Here is a 27,732-nt window from a genome sequence, read left to right on the forward strand (position 1 = left end):
GTCGCCACCTATCGGCAAACAGCGGAAGCAAAGTTGTACACCTTGTAGATTTTCATAACTTTGACAAAATTTTACACCAATGCCCTTTTCTGCCTGCCTATTAGTGGATTGTAAATGTGAAAAATTACAACAGTGTAAAATATATTAGCAACAAATAGTAAATGTTGAAAGCAATTACTCTTTTTGGTTTTTGTTTTATTAATGAGACTTTCAAAAATATCTAAACCACGATTACAAATCCTCGTGTCCCAAAAAGAGAAAAAAATTGTTTAATCTCTCTTCTCCAGTGATGTTTCAGCATTTCCAAATAAATACAGTTCTCTTCATGTGGAATTGCCAGTAGACTATATTTTTAGTGTTTTATTTATTTTACTGTTTTCTCTCGTGAGAAATTTACGTGTAAAATTTAGCATACATTTTTCTCTTTTTTTAGTCACTGCCAGAAAGAGTAATAAAACGATTCTATTTAACTTTAATTATATATGAGCTTTGGAATGAAACTCCAGTGTGGGTGGTGGCAGAAAAATTTCAGTTACCAAGAGGATTTGTTCAAACCTTGATGGTTAATTCATCAACATTTGCTTCGTGTGTTATGCGATTCTGTGAGGTAAGTTAGGTACCATCCAGAAATGTCTTAGAGCTTCGTAATTTTGTATTATATTCTTGTTATTAACATAATATTTGTTTTTGGCTTGCAGGAGTTACCAGAGTTCTGGGCATTTAAAGATCTTTTGTCAAGTTTCACACAGCGATTATCGCATTGTTGCACACTTGAACTTATCCCTCTTATGGAACTCCCTGCTGTGAAAAGGGTGAGTACATTCCTGCACAAGAGAAATTTCAGTGTGGTACCAGAGCAGCGAGGAAGTGTTAAGTATGGCTTACTTGTAGCTCAGATGGTACCTACAGAGAAAAAGCCTTATTTCCTGCCTGCTGCCAGAGATCGTCCTCTAGTGGGCCTCATTGATGGCTTACAATACTGCTACACAGTGTCTCATCAGAGCATGGCATATCAAATAAAACTGCCATGATTAGGGAGACACTAAAAACAACTGTCACAATGGTTAGAGCTCATTTTAGAGAAGAGAAATGAGCAACCTATGGTGACACATTTTTTTTGCAAGAAATGTTTTCTTGCTGTAATAACCAAATGGCAATATGCAAGGCTCAGCAGATCACGTACTGTTAAATTGTGGGACAGATTTTAAGTCATTTGACTAGGTACCCCAATGAATGATAAGTAGATTCAAATTTGCCTGGCTTGTAGTAACGGGCTTCAGTTTCCATATGTTGTATTTTAGTTAAGAAATATTGTACGTAACTAAAGTGCAAACGCAAGAAAATGAACTCGGCTGACAAAGAAAGGTGACACAATGGTAAGACATTGGACTGCCATTAGGAGGTGGCTCAAATCCTCATACAGCTGTTCAGTTTTATGTTTTCTGTGGTCTTCCTAAATCATTGAATATCAGTGTTGGGACAGTTCGTTTGAAAAGGTCATGTCTGTTTTCTTTCCCCGATCCAAATTTGTGCTTCTCCTTGAATGATCTTGTTCTGGATAAGATGTTAAACCATAGTAAACTGTAAATATATATTATATGAAGTGGGAAACAATTTTTTATGAGAGAGTGAAAGAAATTTGAATCTCACTGGATCAAATACACTGATTTTCTATTCAAGGAAATGTTAGAATTATGCTTTGTATTAAATAAACCAGTCCGTCTTCACAGTCTTCACCATCGATGTATGTATAGATTTAACAGGGAATAAGGTTGCATTCGAGCAGGATACATATATAACTTACTGTTTTAATTTGTACTGAATTGTGACTACTGTATCAAATAGGTGGAGAGTATAGTCAAAGAATCTCTTTACTTTCCTCATAAACTGCTGTTCTTTTACAACCAATAGAGCTGTTGCTGATGTTTGATTCTTGTTGAAGTGGAAGAGTAGTGCACAGGTTCACCTCTGATGCTACCTTGGAATGATAAGGCATGTTCAACTCTGATGCTACCTTGGAATAATGGGGCAACGTATAACTGCCTATGGGCAGCTCAGATACAGTAAGCAACAGATTCTTCTGATACTGTTACTTGATACATACATATACACCCATAATGGCATTTATGTATAGTGTACATGTAATAAAATACTAAGTGATACTATTTAAAGATAACAAGAAATTCTGGTTTGTCAGTAAAAGAACTTCTTTTTGTATCATGAAGTTTATTCCCACAAAGATTAAGTATCACTGAAAATTAAGGGTACCAAGTTAAAGTAAAACAATAATTGAAATTCCTGGGAAGGGCAACCACTCACCTATAGTGGATCCACACTTGGAGTACAGAAACATCTAACAGAAAACAGCGTTCACATTACCTTTCGAGCACTAGCTCTTTTTCTAACAAAAGTACACACAACCACACAGGCACCCAAACCCACACTCAGTACTGTACAAGAAAAGGAAGCATCACTCAATAGTGAGACATGTTGAGTGGACTAACGTGGTGCAATAAATTTCCCAAACTTCGTTATCGCCAAATAATGTTGTGCAGTGGTAAAGGCAATTGATTTGCATTTGGGAGGACCTGGGTTTGGTTCTCCATCTGGTCATTCAGATTTAGGTTTTCCATCATTTTACTAAATTTAGTAAGGCAAAACCTTTGCAAACGACATGGCTCATTTTCTTTCCATCCTTCCCTAACCCAAGCTGGTGCTTCATCGCTAATGACATTGTTGTCAACAGGATGTTAAATACTAATATTCCTTTCATTTGCTCTGGTTGGCAGGTTTTTGGAAACATTTGTGCCTTACAAAAAGATCAACCATTGAACTTCAGGAAAAAAAAAAAAACTCCAGAATTTGAGTGTTGACAAATATGCACTGTTTGTTTGTTTAGCCATGCATCATTCATCTGATACTCTACTTTCCAACCCTTTAACAATATATTTTATGTTAAATTTCATTTCCAGATTATAGTGTGCTTACATATTCAGCAAGCAAAAATAAGAGATATTATGACTGCCTGTCTTATCTGGTATCACATAGGAAAAATGAAAACTAATTAATCCATAAATGATTGTACAAGTAAAAAGTAATTTCTGAAATAAATTGTAAATCTGCAGGTTTGTCTCTTTACCACAATTAATCTGAGCATATATTGTCTCTAGCAGTTATCTCTCTGGATAAGAGCACACTTACATAAAACACTACAAGTCATCTAAAAATCGTGTCATTCCTTGGCTTTTAAATTTGCTCTTTCCTATGAATAAGGAAATAATAAAAATACATTATGTGCATGTAACGTTCAACAAGCTTTTGTTACGTAATGGTTGCACTTTCCCCTCTTCTTTACACTCTTCACTTTATGGAGAGAGAGGGAAAAATGCATGAGCTTTCATGTGGTTGGTGGAGTGTTTTTTTTAAAAGCTTTGGTCATAATGTTGTGGGTTTTTACAAAGTAATGTCATCCAGTTGCTTGATTAACAAAAGTTAAAGTTGGAATTATTCTTGTTGTTGACTTCTGGATTCATCAGTGAGGCAGCATTTCATAATCTCAGACATAGGTGTATATGTTGATACATCAAAAGGATCCTCATGACAGCAGCATAAGGTATGTCGTGTATGAACACCATCCATGAGTTGGTGGTAGCACCACATGAAACAGTTGCACATAAGTACCAAGAGCAAGTAAATAATAACAAATTCTTGGGAAGAAAAAACATGGCAATAGTTTTAATTATCAACAGCAGGTAGAGGTGTGCTGTGTTGTTAAAACATCATAATCTGTTCCAAATAAGACTCTTGTGAATTCGGAAGTGACACTGTATGTTGTAGTTTATTGCAGTGTCAAGGCAGAAGTTGCCTTCTTGTTAAACCAGTTTATTGTCTGCCACCTATTGACTTATAATACATTATGCCATTACAGTTGTATGCCACTGTGACTGCTACACATTCACACACATGATGTCAATGTAATCAGGCACTTGCTGACTTGGTAAGACATTATGAAATTTGAAAGCGTCAAACACCCGATTTTTCATTAATAATGTCAATATGCACCCTCATTGACACTCCAGCGACACTTGTTCAGTCTTAGTGAAACTTTACTCTAGTTAGTGTGTGGAATGCAGGGTCTTTACATCACACAGGGTACATGTTTCATCAGTTGTACCTCATAGAAAGTGTTCCTTGGACATCAAACTCATTATCAGCAAGTAAGTGCAATTTGTAATTTTATTATCATCTCCACAACTACAGTTTAACCTTCATGTTCATTGTGCAGTACTAGCTGACACATACATAGCTAGACTGGCTGACAGTTTAATGTTTATATTGTCAGTTTGAATTTACAGATTTTTCACTTATATCACAATCTCACAATATAACGTTCTGTGGGACTACCACCCCAAATCTCATATGATTGCAAACTATCCTCCCACCAATGAAACTCTTCTATCATACAATTATTTCTCTTAATCTAACCATGTAAAATTCTACTAAGCACCTCCACTTCAGGGCTGCCTCAAGAACACCTTCAACTAGTAGCTAGTGCACAAACAGCCAGTGTGTGCAAATGCAGGAAATGCTGCAGGTTGCTGTTTCCTCATAACCCATGTGTTTTCCACTGTACCCACTTGTGCCAAGCTCAGAAGGGAAAACACTCAGCTCAAAAACTAAGAAAGATAACAAAATCAGAAACACACACAAATCCATAAAATCCCACACCTAACTTAATGTTTCGTACTGGGCTTAGAATTATTCAGTCAGCAATTACTGAATCTTGATGTTTTAATGTATTAAATGAGGAAAGGACAGTCCTTGTTGTGTAAACTTTGTTTAATTGCTTTGCCATTGCATGAATGCTTTCATATACATCCTTTTTCAAACACATTTAAGTATACAGCAGAGTCCCACTAATCCAAACGTACATTTAATCCGAACATTCGGTTAATCCGAACGTTCGGTTAATCCGAACATGAAAAATGTTAGTCTAAGTATGGAAAACTGTGCAGTAAACTGCTGTACATACACACTATTTTAATTTACACAGTACAGTAAACATGGATTAGAAAAATTGGCAAGAAAACATTAGGTTTAAACAATGCATAACAATGAAAGAAAAGCTGTCAAACTTACTAAAATACAGCAGACATTTTATACCTACTTTTTAGATGACAAAAACTCAGTCGCTGTTTTTGGCGTAATGAAGACAGTCTGTTCTATGATGAATAGTTGCGCCATCATCTCATAAAAATCAAATCATCAGGTGTGGCAGTGGGCTGTTGCTCCAAATAACGTAGTGTGAGGTCAAGGGCTTCTGCTGCATCACTGTATGGCAACAGCTCTGCTTTCTCACTTTCAGGCTCACTGTCACTTCTGTCACAGCAGTCCACTTCTTCCTGGTCTTTAGTCACAGCAGCAACTAAATTGACATCAGTAAAGTTCTCCACACATGCCCCATCCGCTACCATCCACTCATCTACGTCTCCTTCAACAGCTTCTTCACGTCCAGGGATTGTCTGTATCATTTGTAGTAGATTTTCCTCTCCATTTTCAACTAGGTTGTCCTGAAATTCAAGAGATGTCCGTAGTTTTCTCCATGATTTTCTCTGAGTATTTTCTGAAATATTATGCCTTGCCTCAGCAGTCCAATAAACGTCATCCTTCACATTGGTCTTTTTTATTTTGTCCACTAAAGGAATGCTATCATCCTGGAACAGCATTCTTAAAAATTGTTTTCAGTAAGTCAGTTTTTATGTTTGCAGTACACCCTGGTCCATCAGCTAGAAAAGTGGTGTAACATTCGACGGCAAAAACTTCGCCACAATTTCTCCATCACATAATTCCTTAGTGCTGGGGTGAGATGGTACATTACCAATCAAAAGGACTGCACGGGGAAACAAATGATTTTCCTTAGAAAACCGTCGAACAGAGGGAACAAACTGGCCATGAAACCTTTCTTTGAACAGCTTACCATCCATCCATGCTTTTTTCTGGTTGCAATGATATGCGGGCAGGGACTTCATGTTGCAGGTTTTAAAAAGCTCTGGGCCTAGCAGATTTGCCGATCAGCATTAAAGGCAGCTTGTGATGACAGCAGTATCGCTGCATGCTAATAGTCACACAATCTTTGCACATTTTAAAATCAGGAGCATGGTCTTCTGTTTTTGAGGCCAGGCTTTTTGTTGCCAATGCCCTAAAATTAAGGCCAGTCTCATCAGTGTTATAAATTTGTTGGAGAGAATACTTCCCACTCTTATCATTTTTTTCAAACTCACCCAAGTATTCCTCCACTGCATCGTGGTCAGAAGAAAGCCTCTCTCCAGTAATTGTTGGCTGACAGATTCCATGACATTTTTTGAATCTGTCCAACCAACCCGTACTCGCACTAAAAGACTCACTACCATTCATTAACTTGTTCAGGTAAATAGCCTTCTCCTGAACCAGTGCTCCACACAAAGGAGTTCCCCTTTCTCTTTCCTGCATAAACCAAAGGAAAAGAGCTTCATCCACTTCATCATACTGGGAGAGTTTCCAAGTCTGCCGAATTTCGAGTGTTTTTCCCGAAGACGTTGCACAGGACTGTTCAAGCTTCACTCGGTTCTTCTTCCAATCACAAATGGTTGCTTTACCAACACCCAGTTCTAATGCCAGTTTAGATACTTACTCACCATTGTCTGTCCAATTCAAAGCATTCAGTTTTTCTTTGAGAGTTAACTTTGTATGTTTCTGTTTACTCATGACAAAATACGTACACCACTACACCAGAACGAATACAATACAACTGTCACACGTGCCAGTGATCGATAACTATCATAACCAAACGCTTTGCGAGCTAACTGGCAGTGCACCGACCTCACACACTACAGAGGTCTCAACAATGAACAACAACAAGGGCAGGGAGTGAAAGTGAGCCATTGTCTCCACACTTGCTCCCTTTTGTTACCATGGAGTACCTACTTATCTGCTTCATATACTTCTTTCTAGAAACTCATCACCATAATTGCAACTAATCCGAACAAGGTCCGGTCCCAATTAGTTCGGATTAACGGGACTCTACTGTATATGCAACTTGTGTGCTCATGGCACAGCAAATGATTTAATCAGTGCATTGCACTTTGAAAAAATAAGGAAAGGTTCTCTCCTTATTACTTTCCTGTACATGGTTCATTAATTGGAATATCATGTATGCTAATGTGCGTACACCATTCCTTGATTTGTATTACTTCCCAAGCAAAGTGTCTGTTATTCCTGTTTTGTAATCTCATCCACACAAGATGTGGTTTACTAACATGAATTTATATCTACTGTACATACCATGCTAGTAGCATTTTCTCATATCCTGAGGGGGTTAATGCTTCTAATTCTGTTGGTTCCAGGATGCATTTGCAAGTACGCTCCAGTGAGCTACACTTGCAATTTCGGATGGCACAATGTAAAGCATTTGTCACTTTCTGTTCTTTGTATTCAGAGATGAATATTTAGGATGATTTCTAAGAAGAACGTTTTGTCCAATGTTTTTCTTGTCTCCCGAGTGATAGCAGCTCTCTTTGACCAGGAGATGGAGTAGCAGGAATCACAGAAAGTATGATGTAATGTAAATGGATAAATAAAAAAACCTACTAACCAAGCAGCGACAGGGAAACACACACACAAAAGAATTCCCCTGCCACCGCTTCGTGAGTATATATTTTTTTCTATCCATTTACATTATATTATCAATAATTGATTATTTTTGTTGTTATTGAATGTATGATGTGATATGACATTGAGATGACACAGATAGTCTTGTATCATACCGGATCGTTTGCCAAATACGTTAGCTTATTTCAAAGCAATGCTCATCAAATTATTACTTTGTTCATTGGTCGAGTGTGCTGTCTCACTTACTTTGCTGACTACCAGTTCCTTGATACTGATCATAAGAGCTAATTGAGGTAGTTGCCTGGTCATATAGTTAAGCCCATTGCTTATGAAATGAATTTTTAAACCTTGGTAATATTTGCCATGACCTTCGTTGCTTTTTAGCAGTTCCACCACTAGACTGACACACTCATAATCCAGTTGACATGTTCCAGTCGAAAGGTCAATCATAGCATTGCTTTTAGAAAGTAACCCCATTCTTAATATGCAGTCCATCACCAATAAAACTACCACTAAGAATGTACATAATATCGCTACATATCTTAGGAAAGTTGTATATGGACATTCCACTTAACATTGCAAGATCTGGTGCCTATCACTCTGAAAATCTTTGCAATTGCTAATGGGCAAATGGGTACATGCATACTCTCGCAAATCCTTTTGTACAAGTCAGTGAAGATAGTTCATTACAGCACCACTCTCTTTAAGACATCATCTACATATGTATTCACAATGGACTGTGGCATGGTAATATGCCAACTATTGCACTAGTGTCATCAGAATGTGAGTCATCCCTGATGTCATACATGTGTTCAAGTCGTATCAATTAATTTCCACCCCCTCTCCATCTCTCAACCATCATTTAGAGGCTAATCATGATTGGAATCAGTTTTCCACGTGTGATGTTGACAGGTGAGGTCTATTGTCTGCCACTTTTTGTGCCTGAACTGAACTATGCCATTTCTGTTTACTGCTTGATGAATAAGTTCAAGAAAAGATTTGACTGGTATATCAATTACTGTCCAAAGAGGATTTACTTGAAAGATGCAGTGGTGCCAATACACAAAATGAGGAGCTACACATATGCATTTGGAAACAGGTATGAAAAAATATTCATTTTGGGGCAAAAACTGTTGAAATAGCAGCATATATGGCTACAGGTATATTTGTTGAAGGTTATTCATCTATTCTGAAGACCGTGAACGTATCAGGAACCATCTTGGGGGGGGGGGGGGGGGGGGGGCAAACAGCAAAAGCTTTGCAGACTTACGTGACAGGAAACGCATGGCTCCACAGATCAAGGAATGTCTCAGTTTGTTAAAAGAGCCTGGATTGAAAAAGGTCCTGCAATTCTGGATTAACCGCAAGTTTTGAAACAGTGGTGGTTGTGGTGGTGGTGGTGGTGGTGGTGGTGGTCCTCAAAAGCAATTCCATGTGCAAAGCACTTTAAGAGCCTTGACAGATTGACTGATTCTTCTATTATTTTTTTTTTTTAAGAAGTATAATTAAGTTTAGGGGGTCTTAGCAAGTGCTCTTTTTTTTTTTATCGAAATTAAAAAATTATTTTTAAACATTTGAAGTTAGAAAAACATGCCAATAAATTCACATGTTTTTCAGATAGCTGCCATATTTATTTACTTGGGGTATTTTTCAAAACTCATCAAGACTGCCCGTCAAATTCATTCTAATTTAGGAATTTTCTATTTTCATGGATTTCAGAAATAGCCACGAGTCTATACAATGCTTCTCGCAAATCAGGATGTGTCGCAAGGTGCATTCTTTGACAAGGGCTGCAGCTGCCATTTTTCATTTGATGTGCAGTAAGAAAAAATTCATACAGGAATGTATGTGTAATAAAGCAATAAAACCGTCATTTTAGTAAAAACATTCACTACATGAAACAAAATTCTACACTTCACCCGTTTTTTGTGCCTCTTGATCAGAACTTCCCCTTAATGTATTTGCCGAAGTATTTGCATAAACTGCCCAACCAAGCCTGTAACCGCTCCTGGTTAAACACTCTTTTATGAATTGGTTTGCAATATTCCACAGCTTCACTGGGCCACATTGAAGTGTCTTCCTGGATGTAAACGGTGATGAAACGTATTTTTAGCCTATCTGAACATGATTTTGGCATAGCTCCATGAAATGCATGAATGGATATGATAGGGTGAATAGACTTCTTGCCTGATAAAAATGTTTGGAATTTCTGATGGCATTTTAAATTCTCCTCTAGTAACACAGCATAAAAGCGGCGCGTCCTCCACATTGCTCTGAGTATCGTGCAATAGCGTAGTCGTGGGCTTTGCTTGCGTTTGCTGCAGCCCACTCAATGTTGATTTAGGAATGAAATTATTTTCAGAACCTTGTGCTACGGGTTGACCATTTGCACAATAACTATTACATTTGCTAGTTATTTTTTACATTTTTGATCTGTTCCCTCACAGTATTTTGCCATACCAATACATCTTGGCTAATTTTTTGTTTATGTTATGGAACTCAGTTGCTGTCTGACTGCTAGAACAGCTATGCCCACCACTTCATTCAAAATTTTCCCAATGGTTACCTATTCTTCTTATTGTCTACCAGTTCTATGGTATGTGTATCGTTTTTGAATGCCAGAAACTGTTCCAAAAATTGGTTCCTTTGTCCCTCAAATTGTTCATACAGTGCTTTTTCCTGCTCTGGAGCAATTTATCTAATTTATTGGAAAGTTGGTGAAAATTGTTCGAAATGCGTTCATTTTACTTCTACAGCCTCATTGGTTCTGCACCACCCCTGGTACACCACCACATGCTTGTTTCATCTCTGATATTTCAGGGAAAACTTTTACACTATCTTGTCCTGAAAGTTTGTTAAGTTCAGACAGGAACCTGTCCTCCTTTTCTGCTACAATTTCTGAAATTTTGTTAGACATCCCTAAAATTTTGTTTGTGATTGCATCCTGCTTTTTCGAATTCTCTGAAATTCTGGCCAACATAGCTACCTGCCTTCTTGAAATTTCATACACCTCTTGGACACCACAATGCAAATTTCTTTAAAATTTCTGTTATGAACTGTATCAGTCATAGCCTACTTTCTGAGTGCAGGTTTCTCCTATTTCAGTATTCAACTTGACATCGCTCACTGCTCTGGCATCCGTGGTTGTTTGCTTGACAATCTTTATCACGGTGTGGATTTCATCAGAAACCTGAAAATAATAAGGGATATGATGTTAAAGTAATTGATATTAGGATCTATCAATCAGTTTGCTAAATTGCAAGAATATTGGTTGCATCATAAAGTGTACTTAAAAAATAAAAAAAAAACTGTCTAACAGCTCACGGTTCTGTTGTTGTGTCGTCATGCGTGTCTCTCACAAACAACAGAAAATTATTTATTACTACACAAAAAAAACTACTATAATGATAGATAAAACATTGGTGTTTGAATGTTGAGTCATTATAAGCATTTGGTTTGATGCAAGTAAGCCAGTATAAAAACACATGAACTTCGACTTGCATGTGCTGCTCCACTGATGATACTTTCTCTTCTCCAGGTGTACCACAGTTTGGTATTGTCTTTATTCTCTCTCCACTTAGAAGAGAAAGCATATACAACTTGTTATGAAATTTCATTAATAATTACAAAACTCTGTTAACATGTCCTGTCTCGTTTTGACAGATCACAGTTCGCATACATATTCAGTAAGCAAAAATAAGGGATATCATAACTACCTGTCTTTTCTGGCAATATACTGCATAACAGAAAAGTAATTTTTTCGTAAGATGTCGTATAAATTAATTCCAAAATAAATTGTAAATCTGTAGGTTTGTTTCTTTACCATAACTAATCTGAATGTATATTGTCTCTTGCAGTCACCTTTATGGATGTAAATTATCTAGAAATATTCCTTGGCACTTAAATTTGCTCTTTAATATGATAAATAATTCAGTGAGTGAAGGAACATAATAAGAATGCAGTGTGCACATGTGATGTTTAACAAATACTTACATTTATTTCTATATAAATACATTTGGGTTCAACATCTGTCAGTCGAGGAAGCTAGCAAGAACAGAAATGAGAAGTTAAAATGGCCGTAATGAGTTTTACTATAATTCTTAACAACCAGAAATTCAAATTGAGTACATCAGGCTCCTATTTTAGGCGACATCATCCCTGACAAAAATCGAGTATAGTACAAATTAATGATGTTAGATACCATGTTCTTTTAACACAGTAAAAGCATACAATAAAGATATAAGGTTTTAAGGTAACATTTTGATTTCTTATGAATCACAAAGTGTGACACTCAAAAAAATCTTGTGCGCCAAATATTTTTAATAAATGTTTGCTAAAGTGTAATGTTTAATCCTTATAAGTGAGAACTAAGACTGTGTGACAGAAAATGATTATTAATCAGTCAGTCAGCGTCTCCCCAGGGAGCAGGATTACACTCTACTGGGATTCCATACATGCCAAGGTTAAGGAATTGCAGCTATGTATCCCAAAAGATGGTTAGCAAAAGCAGTTGTAGATGAAGAAAGTGGAAATTGAATGAATGGAATGAATGATGGAGAAACAAAATAATTTATAAAATGTAGTCCCTACATGGTATTTGGCTTTGTATTTTCGTATGCTGGCTATGTGAATAGTTCTACTTTAATTTGCACCCTTAATATAGCAATACATACATGAACTGAAATACAATAGAAAAGGAAAATTACACCCATTGTTCCAAGTAGGACATCTCGTAAACATTATTCTTGATAATAGTGCTGCTTAAATTACTGCAAGTGATGTGTTACAGAAAATACAACAAAGGTGAGTTATGGTGGTAAATCACTACCTGCTTCATTAATGATGTAAGAATGTTCAGACGGGTATAAAAACCTTTTAGGATAAAATAATGTTTATGTCTATTTGACAATTTAATTTTGAGTAATTATGCAATAGATTGATTTTTCTGCCGAAATTTATTTGCATCACCGTTTTATTGGAATACCAGCTTCTGAAAATCAGTTAAATGCAGTTATTACTAAAGAGCAACTATTAAATAATTATACTACCTACTACAGTTGCAGCTTTTTAATTTTGAAAACAAAATAAAATGGTAAAAAAGAGGGCCCTAATAGTCTACCAATCCCACCAGAATGTAGAGGACTATTGCAATTACCTCTCAGCTGTTTACTAACAGTTGTTATCACATCAGAGCCAATAGTTTTAACATGTCACTTTTATGGTGAGTAGCTATCTACCCTTTTCATAACATTGTTGATATTCCAACTTGGACTTTCCATTGTTTGATAAATACAGCCAAAGCCTTCTTTAACAAAGAAAACACACACACATTCACGCAAGCAAGCACAACTCATGCACACATGACCACTACCACTGGTAGGTCTGATGGGAATGCAGCTGTCAACCTTAATAGCAATCTGGAGTGATGTGTGGAAGGGGGAGGGATGGCAGGGTAGGGGTGGTGAGAGAGATGGCGGGGTAGGGGTGGTGGGAGAGATGGCAGAATATGGGTGGTGGGAGAGAAGAGTTATGTCTGACAGGGTGTGCAGTGACTAGAGACCGCCAGGCTCGGCATCGGGAGGTGGGGGTGGACAGAAAAGGAGAGGAGCAGGGAAGGGAAAAGGACAGGCGGGTGCATTGGCAGAGGGCAGCACACAAAGGTGGAGGCAATAGGATGAGGGGGCCGGAGCTGTTGATTGGAGAGTGTAGGAACAGTAGGTTACCTTAGATTGAGGCCAGGTTAATTTTTGCAGCAGAGAATGTGTTGTAAGGATGTCTCCTATCTGCACAGTTCAGAAAAGCTGGTGGTGGAAGGGAGGATCCAGATGGCCCACGTTGTGAAGCAGCCATTGTTTCCATTCCATTGTCCTAATACCCCCTCCATTTTGACATTCCCTCATGCTCTATGCGTGTCACCCTCTGCCAATATACCCACCCAGCCATTTCCTTTCCGCACCACCCACTGCCACTGTGCCCGCCCATCCGTTCCCTTTCCCTGCCACCTTCTGCTAATGTACACGCCCGTCCGTTCCCTTCATCTACATCTACATCTACATCTACATCTACATTGATACTCCGCAAGCCACCCAACGGTGTGTGGCGGAGGGCACTTTACGTGCCACTGTCATTACCTCCCTTTCCTGTTCCAGTCGCGTATGGTTTGCGGGAAGAACGACTGTCTGAAAGCCTCCGTGCGCGCTCTAATCTCTCTAATTTTACATTCGTGATCTCCTCGGGAGGTATAAGTAGGGGGAAGCAATATATTCGATACCTCATCCAGAAACGCACCCTCTCGAAACCTGGCGAGCAAGCTACACCGCGATGCAGAGCGCCCCTCTTGCAGAGTCTGCCACTTGAGTTTATTAAACATCTCCGTAACGCTATCACGGTTACCAAACAACCCTGTGACAAAACGCGCCGCTCTTCTTTGGATCTTCTCTATCTCCTCCGTCAGACCGATCTGGTACGGATCCCACACTGATGAGCAATACTCAAGTATAGGTCGAACGAGTGTTTTGTAAGCCACCTCCTTTGTTGATGGACTACATTTTCTAAGCACTCTCCCAATGAATCTCAACCTGGTACCCGCCTTACCAACAATTAATTTTATATGATCATTCCACTTCAAATCGTTCCGCACGCATACTCCCAGATATTTTACAGAAGTAACTGCTACCAGTGTTTGTTCCGCTATCAAATAATCATACAATAAAGGATCCTTCTTTCTATGTATTCGCAATACATTACATTTGTCTATGTTAAGGGTCAGTTGCCACTCCCTGCACCAAGTGCCTATCCGCTGCAGGTCTTCCTGCATTTCGCTACAATTTTCTAATGCTGCAACTTCTCTGTATACTACAGCATCATCCGCGAAAAGCCGCATGGAACTTCCGACACTATCTTCTAGGTCATTTATATATATTGTGAAAAGCAATGGTCCCATAACACTCCCCTGTGGCACGCCAGAGGTTACTTTAACATCTGTAGACGTCTCTCCATTGATAACAGCATGCTGTGTTCTGTTTGCTAAAAACTCTTCAATCCAGCCACACAGCTGGTCTGATATTCCGTAGGCTCTTACTTTGTTTATCAGGCGACAGTGCGGAACTGTATCGAACGTCTTCCGGAAGTCAAGAAAAATAGCATCTACCTGGGAGCCTGTATCTAATATTTTCTGGGTCTCATGAACAAATAAAGCGAGTTGGGTCTCACACGATCGCTGTTTCCGGAATCCATGTTGATTCCTACATAGTAGACTCTGGGTTTCCAGAAATGACATGATACGCGAGCAAAAACCATGTTCTAAAATTCTACAAGAGATCGACGTCAGAGATATAGGTCTATAGTTTTGCGCATCTGCTCGACGACCCTTCTTGAAGACTGGGACTATCTGTGCTCTTTTCCAATCATTTGGAACCCTCCGTTCCTCTAGAGACTTGCGGTACACGGCTGTTAGAAGGGGGGGCGAGTTCTTTCGCGTACTCTGTGTAGAATCGAATTGGTATCCCATCAGGTCCAGTGGACTTTCCTCTATTGAGTGATTCCAGTTGCTTTTCTATTCCTTGGACACTTATTTCGATGTCAGCCATTTTTTCGTTTGTGCGAGGATTTAGAGAAGGAATTGCAGTGCGGTCTTCCTCTGTGAAACAGCTTTGGAAAAAGGTGTTTAGTATTTCAGCTTTACGCATGTCATCCTCTGTTTCAATGCCATCATCATCCCGTAGTGTCTGGATATGCTGTTTCGAGCCACTTACTGATTTAACGTAAGACCAGAACTTCCTAGGATTTTCTGTCAAGTCGGTACATAGAATTTTACTTTCGAATTCAATGAACGCTTCACGCATAGCCCTCCTTACGCTAACTTTGACATCGTTTAGCTTCTGTTTGTCTGAGAGGTTTTGGCTGCGTTTAAACTTGGAGTGAAGCTCTCTTTGCTTTCGCAGTAGTTTCCTAACTTTGTTGTTGTACCACGGTGGGTTTTTCCCGTCCCTCACAGTTTTACTCGGCACGTACCTGTCTAAAACGCATTTTACGATTGCCTTCCTCCCCCCTCCTCCCCTCCCCCCCCACACACACACGCACACGCCACCTCCCTATGCTGCGCTTGTCAGTCTCTAGTCAGTGCATGTCCTGCCAGACAGTGTTCTCCCCCATCCCCTCACCCACCTATATCTTGCTATCCCTACCCCTTCCCTGCCTCCTTCTCAAGATTATTTTTCACCTGACAGTTGCATTCTGGTCAGAGTTGCTGATGGCAGCAGTCATGTGTGCATGAAGTGTGTTTGCTAGTGTGAATAAGTGTTTGTTTTCTTTGATGAAGAAGGCTTTGGCCAAACTCTATAATGTGTAACTGTTTTTTCTGTCTGCAACTCAACAGGTAATCTTTATTTACTATGTTATACATACTCAGAGGTTGTATAGAGTTTCAGGGAGAGCATAAGGGAACAATTGACAGGAATGGTGGAAAGAAATAGAGTAGAAGAAGAATGGGTAGCTTTGAAGAATGAAATAATGAAGGCAGCAGAGGATCAAGTAGGTAAAAAGATGAGGGCTCTTAGAAATCCTTAGGTAACAGAAGAGATACTGAATTTAATTGATGAAAGAAGAAAATACAAAAATGCAGTAAGTGAAGCAGGCAAAAAGGAATACAAACGTCTCAAAAATGAGATCGACAGGAAGTGCAAAATGGCTAAGCAGGGATGGCTAGAGGACAAATGTAAGGATGTAGAGGCTTATCTCACGAGGGGTAAGATAGATACTGCCTACAGGAAAATTAAAGAGACCTTTGGAGAAAAGAGAACCACTTGCATGAATATCAAGAGCTTAGATGGAAACCCAGTTCTAAGCAGAGAAGGGAAAGCAGAAAGATGGAAGGAGTATATAGAGGGTCAGGGGCGATATTCTTGAGGACAATATTATGGAAATGGAAGAGGATATATGTGAAGATGAAATGGGAGATATGATACTGTGTGAAGAGTTTGACAGAGCACTGAAAGACCTGAGTCGAAACAAGGCCCCGGGAGTAGACAACATTGCATTAGAACTACTGACGGCCTTGGGAGAGCCAGTCCTGACAAAACTCTACCATCTGGTGAGCAAGATGTATGAGATAGGCGAAATTTCCTCAGACTTCAAGAAGAATATAATAATTCCAATCCCAGAGAAAGCAGGTGTTGACAGATGTGAAAATTACCAAACAATCAGTTTAATAAGTCACAGCTGCAAAATACTAACGCGAATTCTTTACAGATGAGTGGAAAAACTGGTAGAAGCCAACCTCAGGGAAGATCGGTTTGGATTCCGTAGAAATGTTGGAACACGTGAGGCAATACTGACCCTACAACTTATCTTAGAAGAAAGATTAAGGAAAGGCAAACCTACGTTTCTAGAATTTCTAGCTTAGAGAAAGCTTTTGACAATGTTGACTGGAATACTCTCTTTCAAATTCTGAAGGTGGCAGGGGTAAAAGACAGGAAGCGAAAGGCTATTTACAATTTGTACAGAAACAAGATAGCAGTTATAAGAGTCGAGGGACATGAAAGGGAAGCAGTGGTTGGGAAGGGAGTGAGAAAGGGTTGTAGCCTCTCCCCGATGCTATTCAATCTGTATATTGAGCAAGTAGTAAAGGAAACAAAAGAAAAGTCGGAGTAGGTATTAAAATCCATGGAGAAGCAATAAAAACTTTGAGGTTCGCTGATGACATTGTAATTCTGTCAGAGACAGCAAAGGACTTGGAAGAGCAGTTGAATGGAATGGACAGTGTCTTGAAAGGAGGGTATAAAGCAAAACGAAGATAATGGAATGTAGTCGAATTAAGTCGAGTGATGCTAAGGGAATTAGATTAGGAAATGAGACACTTAAAGTAGTAAAGGAGTTTTGCTATTTGGGGAGCAAAATAACTGCTGATGGTCGAAGTAGAGAAGATATAAAATGTAGACTGACAATGACAAGGAAAGCGTTTCTGAAGAAGAGAAATTTGTTAACATCGAGTATAGATTTAAGTGTCAGGAAGTTATTTCTGAGAGTATTTGTATGGAGTGTAGCCATGTATGGAAGTGAAACATGGACGATAAATAGTTTGGACAGGAAGAGAATAGAAGCTTTCGAAATGTGGTGCTACAGAAGAGAGATGAATACACTAAACAGATACAGACGGATGTAGGTTGCAGTAGGTACTGGGAGATGAAGAAGCTTGCACAGGATAGAGTAGCATGAAGAGCTGCATCAAACCAGTCTCAGGGCTGAAGACCACAACAACAACAACATACACATCCATTGTTAGTGTTAAATTCTTGAAGAGTGCTTGTTATTAATGTGAGCAACTTGTAAGTACTACTTCTGGAAAATGTTGTGATGTGTTTTCTACCATGTTTTCTGCTGATATGTATATGTATATTCTTTGAATAGTATTGTTTCCTCAAAATCCTCATTTTCACCAGGTAAAGGAATCCCCACATCCACTTTCTATTTCTATTTTTGTTGTGTTATAATTTCATCATATATCTGTTAATTTATTTATTTTATGCAATTTTACAAGTTTGTTTCTGATAATAGAATTTACCAAAACTAATCACTGCAGTACATACAATGTGTTCAACAGTGGATTAAGATAATCTTCTAAGTTGACATCATCTTGATGTTGTCACTTCTTGATCCTGATGTCTTATTATTTACAGTTTTGTCTATGCAGCTCCCAGGTAAATGAAGTATTCACATTTTGTAATTTAAATTTAAAAATATTCAGAAATAATATGTGTAAAAAAATTCTAACTGGTGTTCTTTGTATCAGATATGTCTTCCATAATCATCATGCACAATTTGCAATATGTGTATAGTGGTAGCTATAATAGGTATGTATGTGATTCATAAAGTTATGAAATCATCATGGAAAATCTTAAACCTTAATTATAATGCATTAGTACACTTTGTTTTTGGCAACTCATATATTACCTCTCCTCATTTTTCTTTCTTTGCCTCATGGCTCCTTATACCACATTCATCAGAAGTTGGAAGGTGATTTGTTGACTATGTTCAAAACACACTAACTACTAAATGCACTAGAGACGACTGACATCTCATTTTTAGCACATTCCGTTTTCGCTCTCTAAGCTATAATTCAGGAGCTACATACAGATTAAATTATAGTTAGAGCTACATGAAAGTCACATATGCTACAACACCATATTTTTGGTCAACTTCAAATGGTCTTAAATGTGAAATTGGTATATTTCAGCAAAATTTCAGTGAAGTTTATTACTTAAGTGCTAAGAGACCTGAATATACAGATGCTTTACTTAAGTGCTAAGATATCTGAATATACAGATGCTCAACTTGTCCTGCTTTTAATATAGCCACAATTATATGTAAAATCACTATATTAAGATGACAAAAGAGCACAGCCCATGCACATGTGGCCACCATCTCTGGCAGTTCAGGCCAGCATTCCAGTCCAAGTTGTCGGAGATTTGATAATGTTTGTGTGAGTTGTGCTTGCTTGTGTGTGTGTGTGTGTGTGTGTGTGTGTGTGTGTGTGTGTGTGTTTGTACTGAAGAAGACTTTGGCCAGAAGCTAGAGTGTAAGTATTTTTTAGTTGTGCCTGTCTGCGACTCAACGTGCCGTCTTTACGATGAGTAGCAATCCATAAACACACATCAGGCCCAGCTAATATTTTTTTGCAAAACCATTGGCAAGCTCTTCAGCCTGGCAGTTTGTGGTGCATAGCCATATTTGAATGAAAGTGCTATTGTTAATATAGCAAAAGAAAAAAAAAAATTAAGCAACTTTGTCATTACATCAGCACCTTGTTAAGTGCTGGAGATGTGATGGGAAGCATGATATAATGCAATTTCTACTCTGTAAAAAGCATAAATATGCTGAAATGGAAGGGCTGCTTTATCTGCAATTTGGGTTCCTGTCAGTAGTGTGGATGCGGAGATGTATTTCTCAACATAGAATTTAGACGTAAGTGACAGAAGGTGATCAATGAAGCCAGACATTTGATTGCAACTTCAGCGATTGCATTCAATAGATCAACATTTGTACATAGGCCTAAAATTGTGTTAATTTGAATGACAACTAACACAATGGTGCTATGTTATATAAATAATCAATTTCCTCTGTATAAGAAAACTGTGAATAGTTAAAAAGAAAAAGTCAAACTTATGTCTATGGGTCATTTAAATGGATAAAGACATCACAAAATATAAATGCTAAATTAAAATTTCAAAATGCTAAATTTTGTAAGTTTATTTGCTAATTTCGTGTACCTCTAATTGTAATATTTTGGCTGTATTGTACCTATACCAAATTGTTAATTACCGTATTTACTCGAATCTAAGCCGCACCTGAAAAATGAGACTCGAAATAACGGAAAAAAAAAATTTCCCGAATCTAAGCCGCACCTGAAATTTGAGACTCGAAATTCAAGGGGAGAGAAAAGTTTTAGGCCGCACCTCCAAATCGAAACATAGTTGGTCCATTGTGATATGAGACACAATTCAGGTCGAATGAATGACGATACAGCTACAGTAGTTTGGTTCGAGTCGTAAGCCTAGCAGTTAAGCTTTACCAGGTAGCCATTGCTATGCGTCAGGCGCTCCGTCAGTATTTATACGGGTACCCTTCCTTTTTCACGTGCTTCGTCTGGTTTGAATCGATTGCTTATTTTGCTTTGATCTGATAAGTGCCGTTTTCTTTGTTATAGGTGTTTACGCCACTGTAAGCTGAAAATGCATTACTGTACTGTGTCATGCACTGTTTGTCGCATTCTGATAGTGCGTGTTTACGGCCTGTCGCCGCTCGCAGCATGGCTTGCTTTTGTGCGCGCTACCGCCGCTTACAATTAAAAAAAAAAAACAGAGGAATCGTCTCATTAGCGAAACAGTGGCAAGAGACTGCTATTTGTTGTTGCTTATACTGCTGCTTTCTTTGATAATGATCAACAAGAACCAAATAATAGACTGCGTATGATAGAACATGTTCTGAACGAGAGTTAAGCGAAAATTTTTCTCCGTTTGAAAATCTTTGCGGCCGCTTCTTTAGTACATCAAATTCTGCACAGAAATTAGTCATCTTAGATTTAAAAATCTAGTCAGTTGCCGTGCTTCATTTTTGACTGTATCACTATTAGGCATAAAAATAATACGAATATAAACATGACACGATACGTATATTCTTCCGCGTTTGCTGTTGTCTCGCTCTAGTTTCGTAGTTTATTAGGCAGACAGGATTTAAATGAGATAGCAGCAAACACGAAAGAATACATGGCAAAATGTTTATATTCGTATTATTCTTATGGTGAAGAGAATAGTGCATGTGATTCACATTTCATCAGGTTCCTATTAGCAACCATCTCTTCTCACAGGTAGGAAAAAATTCAGAACGTAGAGTTGGTCATATTGACAAACATCCCAAACAGTCTTGCCAGTCGTATTTTCGTAGTACATTGAAATTCTGCTACATTCGAAGATGAACAATACGGAATTTGTATTTACTTCGTTGGATAATGTATGAAAATGGTCGAAACTCGGGACGGAGAAAAAAAGCTCGTCTTCCACCTTTTTTTTTTTTAATTTATTTATTGACGCAGAGGTTTTGGCGCCAGTATTTATCTTTGTGTCTACAAAGCATGCTACATATATTCGATGGCAGAAGTTAGTTGTGGCGGCACCTACTAACGTTTTTCAGAACTTCCGCTTGCTTTGCACTCGATTCTAAGCCGCAGGCGGTTTTTTGGATTACAAAAACAGGAAAAAAAGTGCGGCTTAGATTCGAGTAAATACGGTACATAACCATATGCCTAGACACCCCGACAACTTCCCAGCATAATTCTGATACTATAAACTTTTTTTCCTTCAATTACACAGCCATATAACATAATTTGTATTCCATTGCTTTTGTGTGTAAGTTGATGTGAAATTGTACACATCCATTCTTTTGCAGGGTCGAGCAAAACAATTGTACAATGCTGGTTTTAAAACCATAACTGATGTTGCAAATGCTGATCCAAAACAGCTTGTTCGTATGGTTGACCATTTGCCAACACGGGTAGCTAAACAGATTGTTTCAGCAGCAAAGGTGAGAATTTGTACATCGCACTGAGTGAATTCATAAATGCAAGCACAAGAAATTTGTAAGAAATTAAATGAATACTTTGTGATGGAAAGTTAATTTTTAGGTGAAGTGTTGTTTCCTACGTGCCACTTGATTGTGATATTGCAGTCCTAAGTTACGCACTAATACCAACAGATTTTCCTCATTTTGTCAGTAGTAGGATGCCGTTGTGACAATAATACTTCCACCAGAAATGGATTTAATAATCTCAGCTGCATCATAGTTACATACTAAAAGGTGAATAGTGCTATACTAACTGATGCACACCGCTCACATTAGTTTATGGTGTGGTAGAATTAGTAGTAGAAGCAGTAGTAGTCCATTCAATTATTCAGAGAAATGGAATGGTAGCAATTTCATGACCCCAATGACTCTGTCTCCTAGTCAGTGCATCACAACATACGAGGGTCTTCCACAAAGTAAGTTCCGTTTCTATTTCTATTTGTGGCAGCGCTACAGTCGCAGTTCTGAGCATGCGCGGCAGTTACTCTGACTCAAGGAGAAGACATGTACGCCATTTTCAGATCGCTGCTGACGACGTGTGCTTTGTAGTGCTTCTTTATAATTGAAAATGCTGACATGTGTGAAATCAGATCTGTGATTTGTTTCCTAAATGCAAAGAAAGTTAAACCAAAAGAAATTCATTGGCAAATCTGTGAGGTTTACGGACAAAATGCTATGAATGATTCAGTGGTTAGCAGATGGGTCAGACTGTTCAATGAAGGACATCATCAATTGCAAAATGAAGAACGAAGTGGACGCCCTTCTGTGGTTACTGATGAACTGGTTCACACAATTGAAGATTAAGAACAATCCTAAGTTTACACTTAGTGCCCTTGCTATGGAAGTTCCACAAATCTCACACTCACTAATTCATGAAATTGTTACTGAAAAACTTAAATTTCAAAAACTTTGCTCACATTGGGTACCCAAAATTCTTACTAAACAACACAAAAAACAATGGATGGGCAGTGCACTTCAGTTTTTGACACGCTACACTGTCAATGGAAAGGAGGAACACTTAGGCGACTTGTGCATCAGTGAAGATGAAGATGAGATGAAATGATGAGGACAACACAAACACCCAGTCCTTAAATGAAGAAAATCTCAGGCTTGTCCAGGAGTCAAACTTGGGACCCTGTGATGTAGAGGCAGTGACACTAACCACTGCACCATAAGCTACAGCTAAAATTAAAGTTCAATTTTACACCAAGTACCCTACAGCATCGGCCCCTTACTTAACATGTATTTATCGCGAGTCTCTTGCCCAGTGCAAAGTCCCAAGTGACTGGAAAATAACATAGGTGACTCTTTTGTATGTGTAGGGGAAAAGAACAGACCTACAAAATTTCAGACCAATACTGTTAATATTGTATTGCTGCAGAATTCTTGAATGTATTCTAAGTCCACGCATAATAAAGTTCCTTGAGACAGAAAAGCTTCTGTCCATAAATCAGCAGAGATTTAGAAAGCATAACTCATGTGAAACCTGGATGAAGGACAACAGGCAGATCCTGTATGCCTAGATTTCCAGAAATTATTTGACACAGTTTGTCACTGCAAACTGTTAACAAAGGTCTGAGCGTATTGAGTAGGTTCCCATATATGCGAGTGGCTTGAAGACTTCTTAAATAATTAAACACAGTATGATGTCCTGGATGGCAAGTATTCATCACAGGGTGGACCATTTTAATCCACAATGGGACATAACTAGGAACAGAAGTGAGATACAGCAAACTGTTTGAGATAAAAGTTGCGAGAGGGTCACGCATTAAAAAGTGTTGTTGTTGGTGGGTTTTTTTTTTTTTTTTTTTTTTTTTTTAGCAACCCTAATTTAAGATTTGAAAAGAGTGGAAAATTTTACTTATAAAATGACACATTATTCAAGGTCATGGCAAGGTTCAGTGAAGGTCAAAGAAGTAAATATGTTTTTAGTTCTAATAGGGATTAACTCAGAACAGAGGAGGGATACAGCAAATGGTTGTCACTTTGAGCCCAATGTCACTTTGAGCACAATGTCACTTTGAGCGCATGCTCAGTGCCTAATTTCCAGGTACAAAGGACTCTAAATCATGCGTCCCGAGGAATTAAAGGTGAAGGGACTCACTCAATGAGTTGCAAGTCAGTGATCTATATTTTATTTATGTTTGTTCTGTCTTGCAAATATCAAAATAACATTTATATGTTGTGATGTATTTATTTTTGTCAGTAAACATGTCAATTAAAACTTCGTTCTTTCCAGATCTGACATCATAAATAGGGGTTTCCACAAAACAAAGCCCAAGGTTTGAATGAGCTTCGATAATTACGATTAAGATCATGATTATTGGTAATAATATTTGGGCCCCCTATGCCCCTTACAACTTGTATCTAACATTGTATTTTGCTGTATCCTTTCTCTGTTCAAATTTAATCCCCACTAGGACTAAAAACGTATTTGCTTATTTGACCAACATTAAACCTTGCCATGACCTTGAATAATGTAATCATTTTATTTACAAAATTTGCCATTCTTTTTGAATCTTGAATCAAATAGCAGGACTTCCATTTTAAAAATTCACTTTAAACTCCAAATAGCATTAAAGGTCACAACCATTAGTAGCAATGTGTGACCCTCTTTACCACCCACAACTTTTATCTAAAACATTTTGCTGTATCTCATCTCTATCCCAAGTGATTCCTGATTATGGATTAAAATGGCTCACCATGTGTATAATCTGACAGATATAGCGAGCAGCAATCTGTAACTGTTTGCTAATGATGCTGTAGTGTATGGGAAAGTGTCATCATCGGGTGACTGTGAGGATACAAAATAACTTTGAATTTCTGTGTAGTGTGATGGATGGAAGTTCACTCTAAATGTAGAAAAATGTAAGTTAATGCAGATGAGTTGGAAAAACAACACTGTGACATTGGGATACAATATTGGTTGTGTGCCACTTGATACAGTCAGGTTGGCTAAATATCTAGGTGTAACATTACAAAGGGATATGAAATAGAATGAGAATGTAAGGTAGAACGCTAACACAACTCATTCTTGTGCACTGATCTAGTGTGTGGAATACCCACCAGGTCAGATTAAAGGAAGACATTGTAGCAATTCAGAGGCATGCTGCTAGATTTCAGTCAACATGCAATTATTATGGAGATACCATATAAACTCAAGTGGGAATCCCTGGAGGGGAGGCAACATTGTTTTTCAAAACTTTATTGAGAGGATATAGACTATTGGCATTTGTTGCTGACTGCAAAATAATTCTATAGCCACCAACATACATTTTGCATAAGGACTGTGAAGACAAGATAAAGAGAAATTAGGGCATGTACAAAGGCATATAGGCAAGTCATTTTTCCCTCAAACCATTTGTGAGTTGGACAGGAAGGGGAATGGCTACTAGTGGCACAAGGTATCCTACATCATGCACTGTATGGTAGCTTGTGTATTATGTGTGTAGATGTAGTTGAAACATGTCCTTAGCTGCTCGGTAGTTTTGATGTTTACAGACCATTGTATCATATATATTGAGCCCTCACTGTTCACTGTGCCCTGAAATAATGTGAATAAGACATCTTCATGACACTGCACCATAAACAAACAACTTCTTGTGCCTACGAAGTGGACTTGTACAGATGACATGCATTTTCTGAAGCCCAAATGAGTGAATTCTGGACATTTACGTATCAATCAAGGTGGAATCATGCCTCTGCAGACCAAAACCACCATAGAACTAACTCTTCACCATCTAGCATTATATATGCCATATTCATTGCGAGAACACTACATATTTTCTATTCTCTTCAGATAACAATTCACAAACAGAATGAAATGTTATGAATTCGTATTCAAACACTTGTGCATGTTGTGTGAGCACAGACTTCATTCGACTCAAAGAATATGACACTTACACGTCAGTAATTTTTTTTTGTCTGTCACATTCCAGTTTTCTGGAACTTATCATACACATGGTTTGGGATGGATTTGTTTTGTGTATCTTATCCTATATTTCTGAAAAGACATGCTGAGTGTTGACATAATTAGGCCATCCAATATAATAGGTGACAGTGAACATGCTGTTGTTTAACGAGTAACCCATTTATTCCACAATTAAGCAACAATTAAGCTTGCAACAAAAAGAAACTTTTCCATAATAGTTGTCACTTTTTGAAATCCTGTATTTCCAATTTTTTTCACTGTAATCACTGGTTCTTCTCAGATTTAAACGATACAGTAAACAATTTTATGTTATATATATGCCCTTGCTTCCCTTTAGCATTTGAACTGACTTACCCAACCACTAGTGAAGGATCTATAGTTTTAATATGTATTCTGAACCTTGTTGAACCTAACAGTTTTCACATATACAAATGATTGCCAAAGATGAAAGAAACAATAACCAACAGAAATAAGCTAATGTGAACAACAGAATTGAATCTTAGATCTTCAGATTTGCAATTCAATACCTATCCACTATACTCTTATCAAAATTACTTTGTGATACATGTTTCAGCCAGTCAAGCAGTAGGGGCCAGCCACCAGCTAATCGTACTTCTTTCTTGAGCACCATGTGCTGACTGTGTTGCCAGTTTTGTAGGTACTTGCAGAGCATTGCCTAGTGTGGCTGGCTGCACACTTCACCACTGCATTATTTCAATCACAAAGCAATTTTTAATCAGAAGTATAACCCACATTTTGTCTCGAATAATGTGAAATATTTGATTGATGTGAGGTGTGGTTAATAATACTACTTTTCATGTTTTATTTTACAACCCTACAGTGTTTAACTGCAGTAAAATCATTGTTACCCTCTCAGGAACTGTGCTCATTGCAGCAGATCATTCTGTAATTTCTTAATTTCAGAGCGCTGTTAATAATAAAATGCCTTTGTTTTTGCAGCCATGTATAAGCCATTTCAAAAATATCATATGTGTTTATCTTGTTTACCTGCAGATGTTGCTGATACAGAAAGCAGAAACACTCAGAGAAGAAGCCGAATCTGTCTTAGATGGGCTGAACATTGAAGTGAAAGAGGAGGTAGAAGAAGAAACTTAATTTTCTTTGTTGAGGAGTATCAATCTAGTCTTGAATGTTATAAACAGATTCAGGTCGTTAACTTAGCTACAGAAATGTATTTGGCCTTGTCTAATCATGTGGTGCTGTGAAAATAATTAAAAACTATTTTGTAATATTTACATTGTTGATTCTAAATTTTTGAGTCTTAAATTATTTTTACTGTGTAAATATATTTTGATAGTTTTTTGTTGTACTGTGTGTGTTTTGGAAACGAAGCAATTGAAATCATGAGCATAAGCATAGAGTCTCACTGAAACTTTTGATGTTGCCAACAATAAAGATTATGTATTGAGAACAATAGTTTTATAATTCAGACTTCATTTTCAGTTATTGTCTGTCTTCATAGTGAGTGGTCAGAACGGCTGACTGCAGTGCGGAGGCCCAAGTTTGATTCCTGGCTGGGCCGGAGATTTTATCTGCTCGGGAACTGGTTGTTGTGTTATCATCATCATCGTCATCATCAAAATTGCCCATCCATTAAGGGAAGATGGTTTGCAGAGCATTAAATCTGTTTGCCAGCTGAATTCTGTTGTATGACTGTGATGTAACTCACTTAAACTATTATTCCATGAGTATTGTATCACTATCCTCCTTTCGTTTTATATTAAATTTTTTACTGTAAGGCAAAGACAACCTTTAAAGTGTTTACAGATACATAAACTGGAGCAGGAAGAAAATCATGTCAGTTATCATCATCGTCATTTTCAGATCTCATCTTACTAGCATTTCATTGTCAATTTCTTACGTCAAACAATGGAAAGCCAACTCTGACAGCTCGTGCCAGAATGCAGCTGTCACATGGGATGGAAGCAGCTATATGGAAGGGGCTACATGCTAGGGGCCAGGCCACGTGTGAAAGCAGCAACATCGCTTACCAGCTCTGCAACAATCATTGCACAGCT

The 27,732-nt window shown here is 38.0% G+C and overlaps 1 protein-coding gene across 2 annotated transcripts in view; it reads left to right on the forward strand.

Moving 5' to 3' along the window:
* The window catches only part of LOC124622111 (helicase POLQ-like), a 112,728-nt gene extending 85,603 nt beyond the window's left edge, over positions 1 to 27,125 (forward strand). For both annotated transcript variants that reach the window (XM_047147719.1, XM_047147720.1), the window contains 4 exons: positions 434 to 607; positions 699 to 812; positions 21,589 to 21,723; positions 26,708 to 27,125. In XM_047147719.1, coding sequence (XP_047003675.1) covers positions 434 to 607; positions 699 to 812; positions 21,589 to 21,723; positions 26,708 to 26,809 — 525 coding nt within the window. In that variant the 3' untranslated portion in view covers positions 26,810 to 27,125. The remainder of the gene's footprint in view (positions 1 to 433; positions 608 to 698; positions 813 to 21,588; positions 21,724 to 26,707) is intronic.
* The last annotated feature ends 607 nt before the right edge of the window (positions 27,126 to 27,732 follow it).

Source organism: Schistocerca americana, chromosome 7, assembly GCF_021461395.2.
Source record: "Schistocerca americana isolate TAMUIC-IGC-003095 chromosome 7, iqSchAmer2.1, whole genome shotgun sequence".
NCBI classification, from domain to species: Eukaryota; Metazoa; Arthropoda; class Insecta; order Orthoptera; family Acrididae; genus Schistocerca; species Schistocerca americana.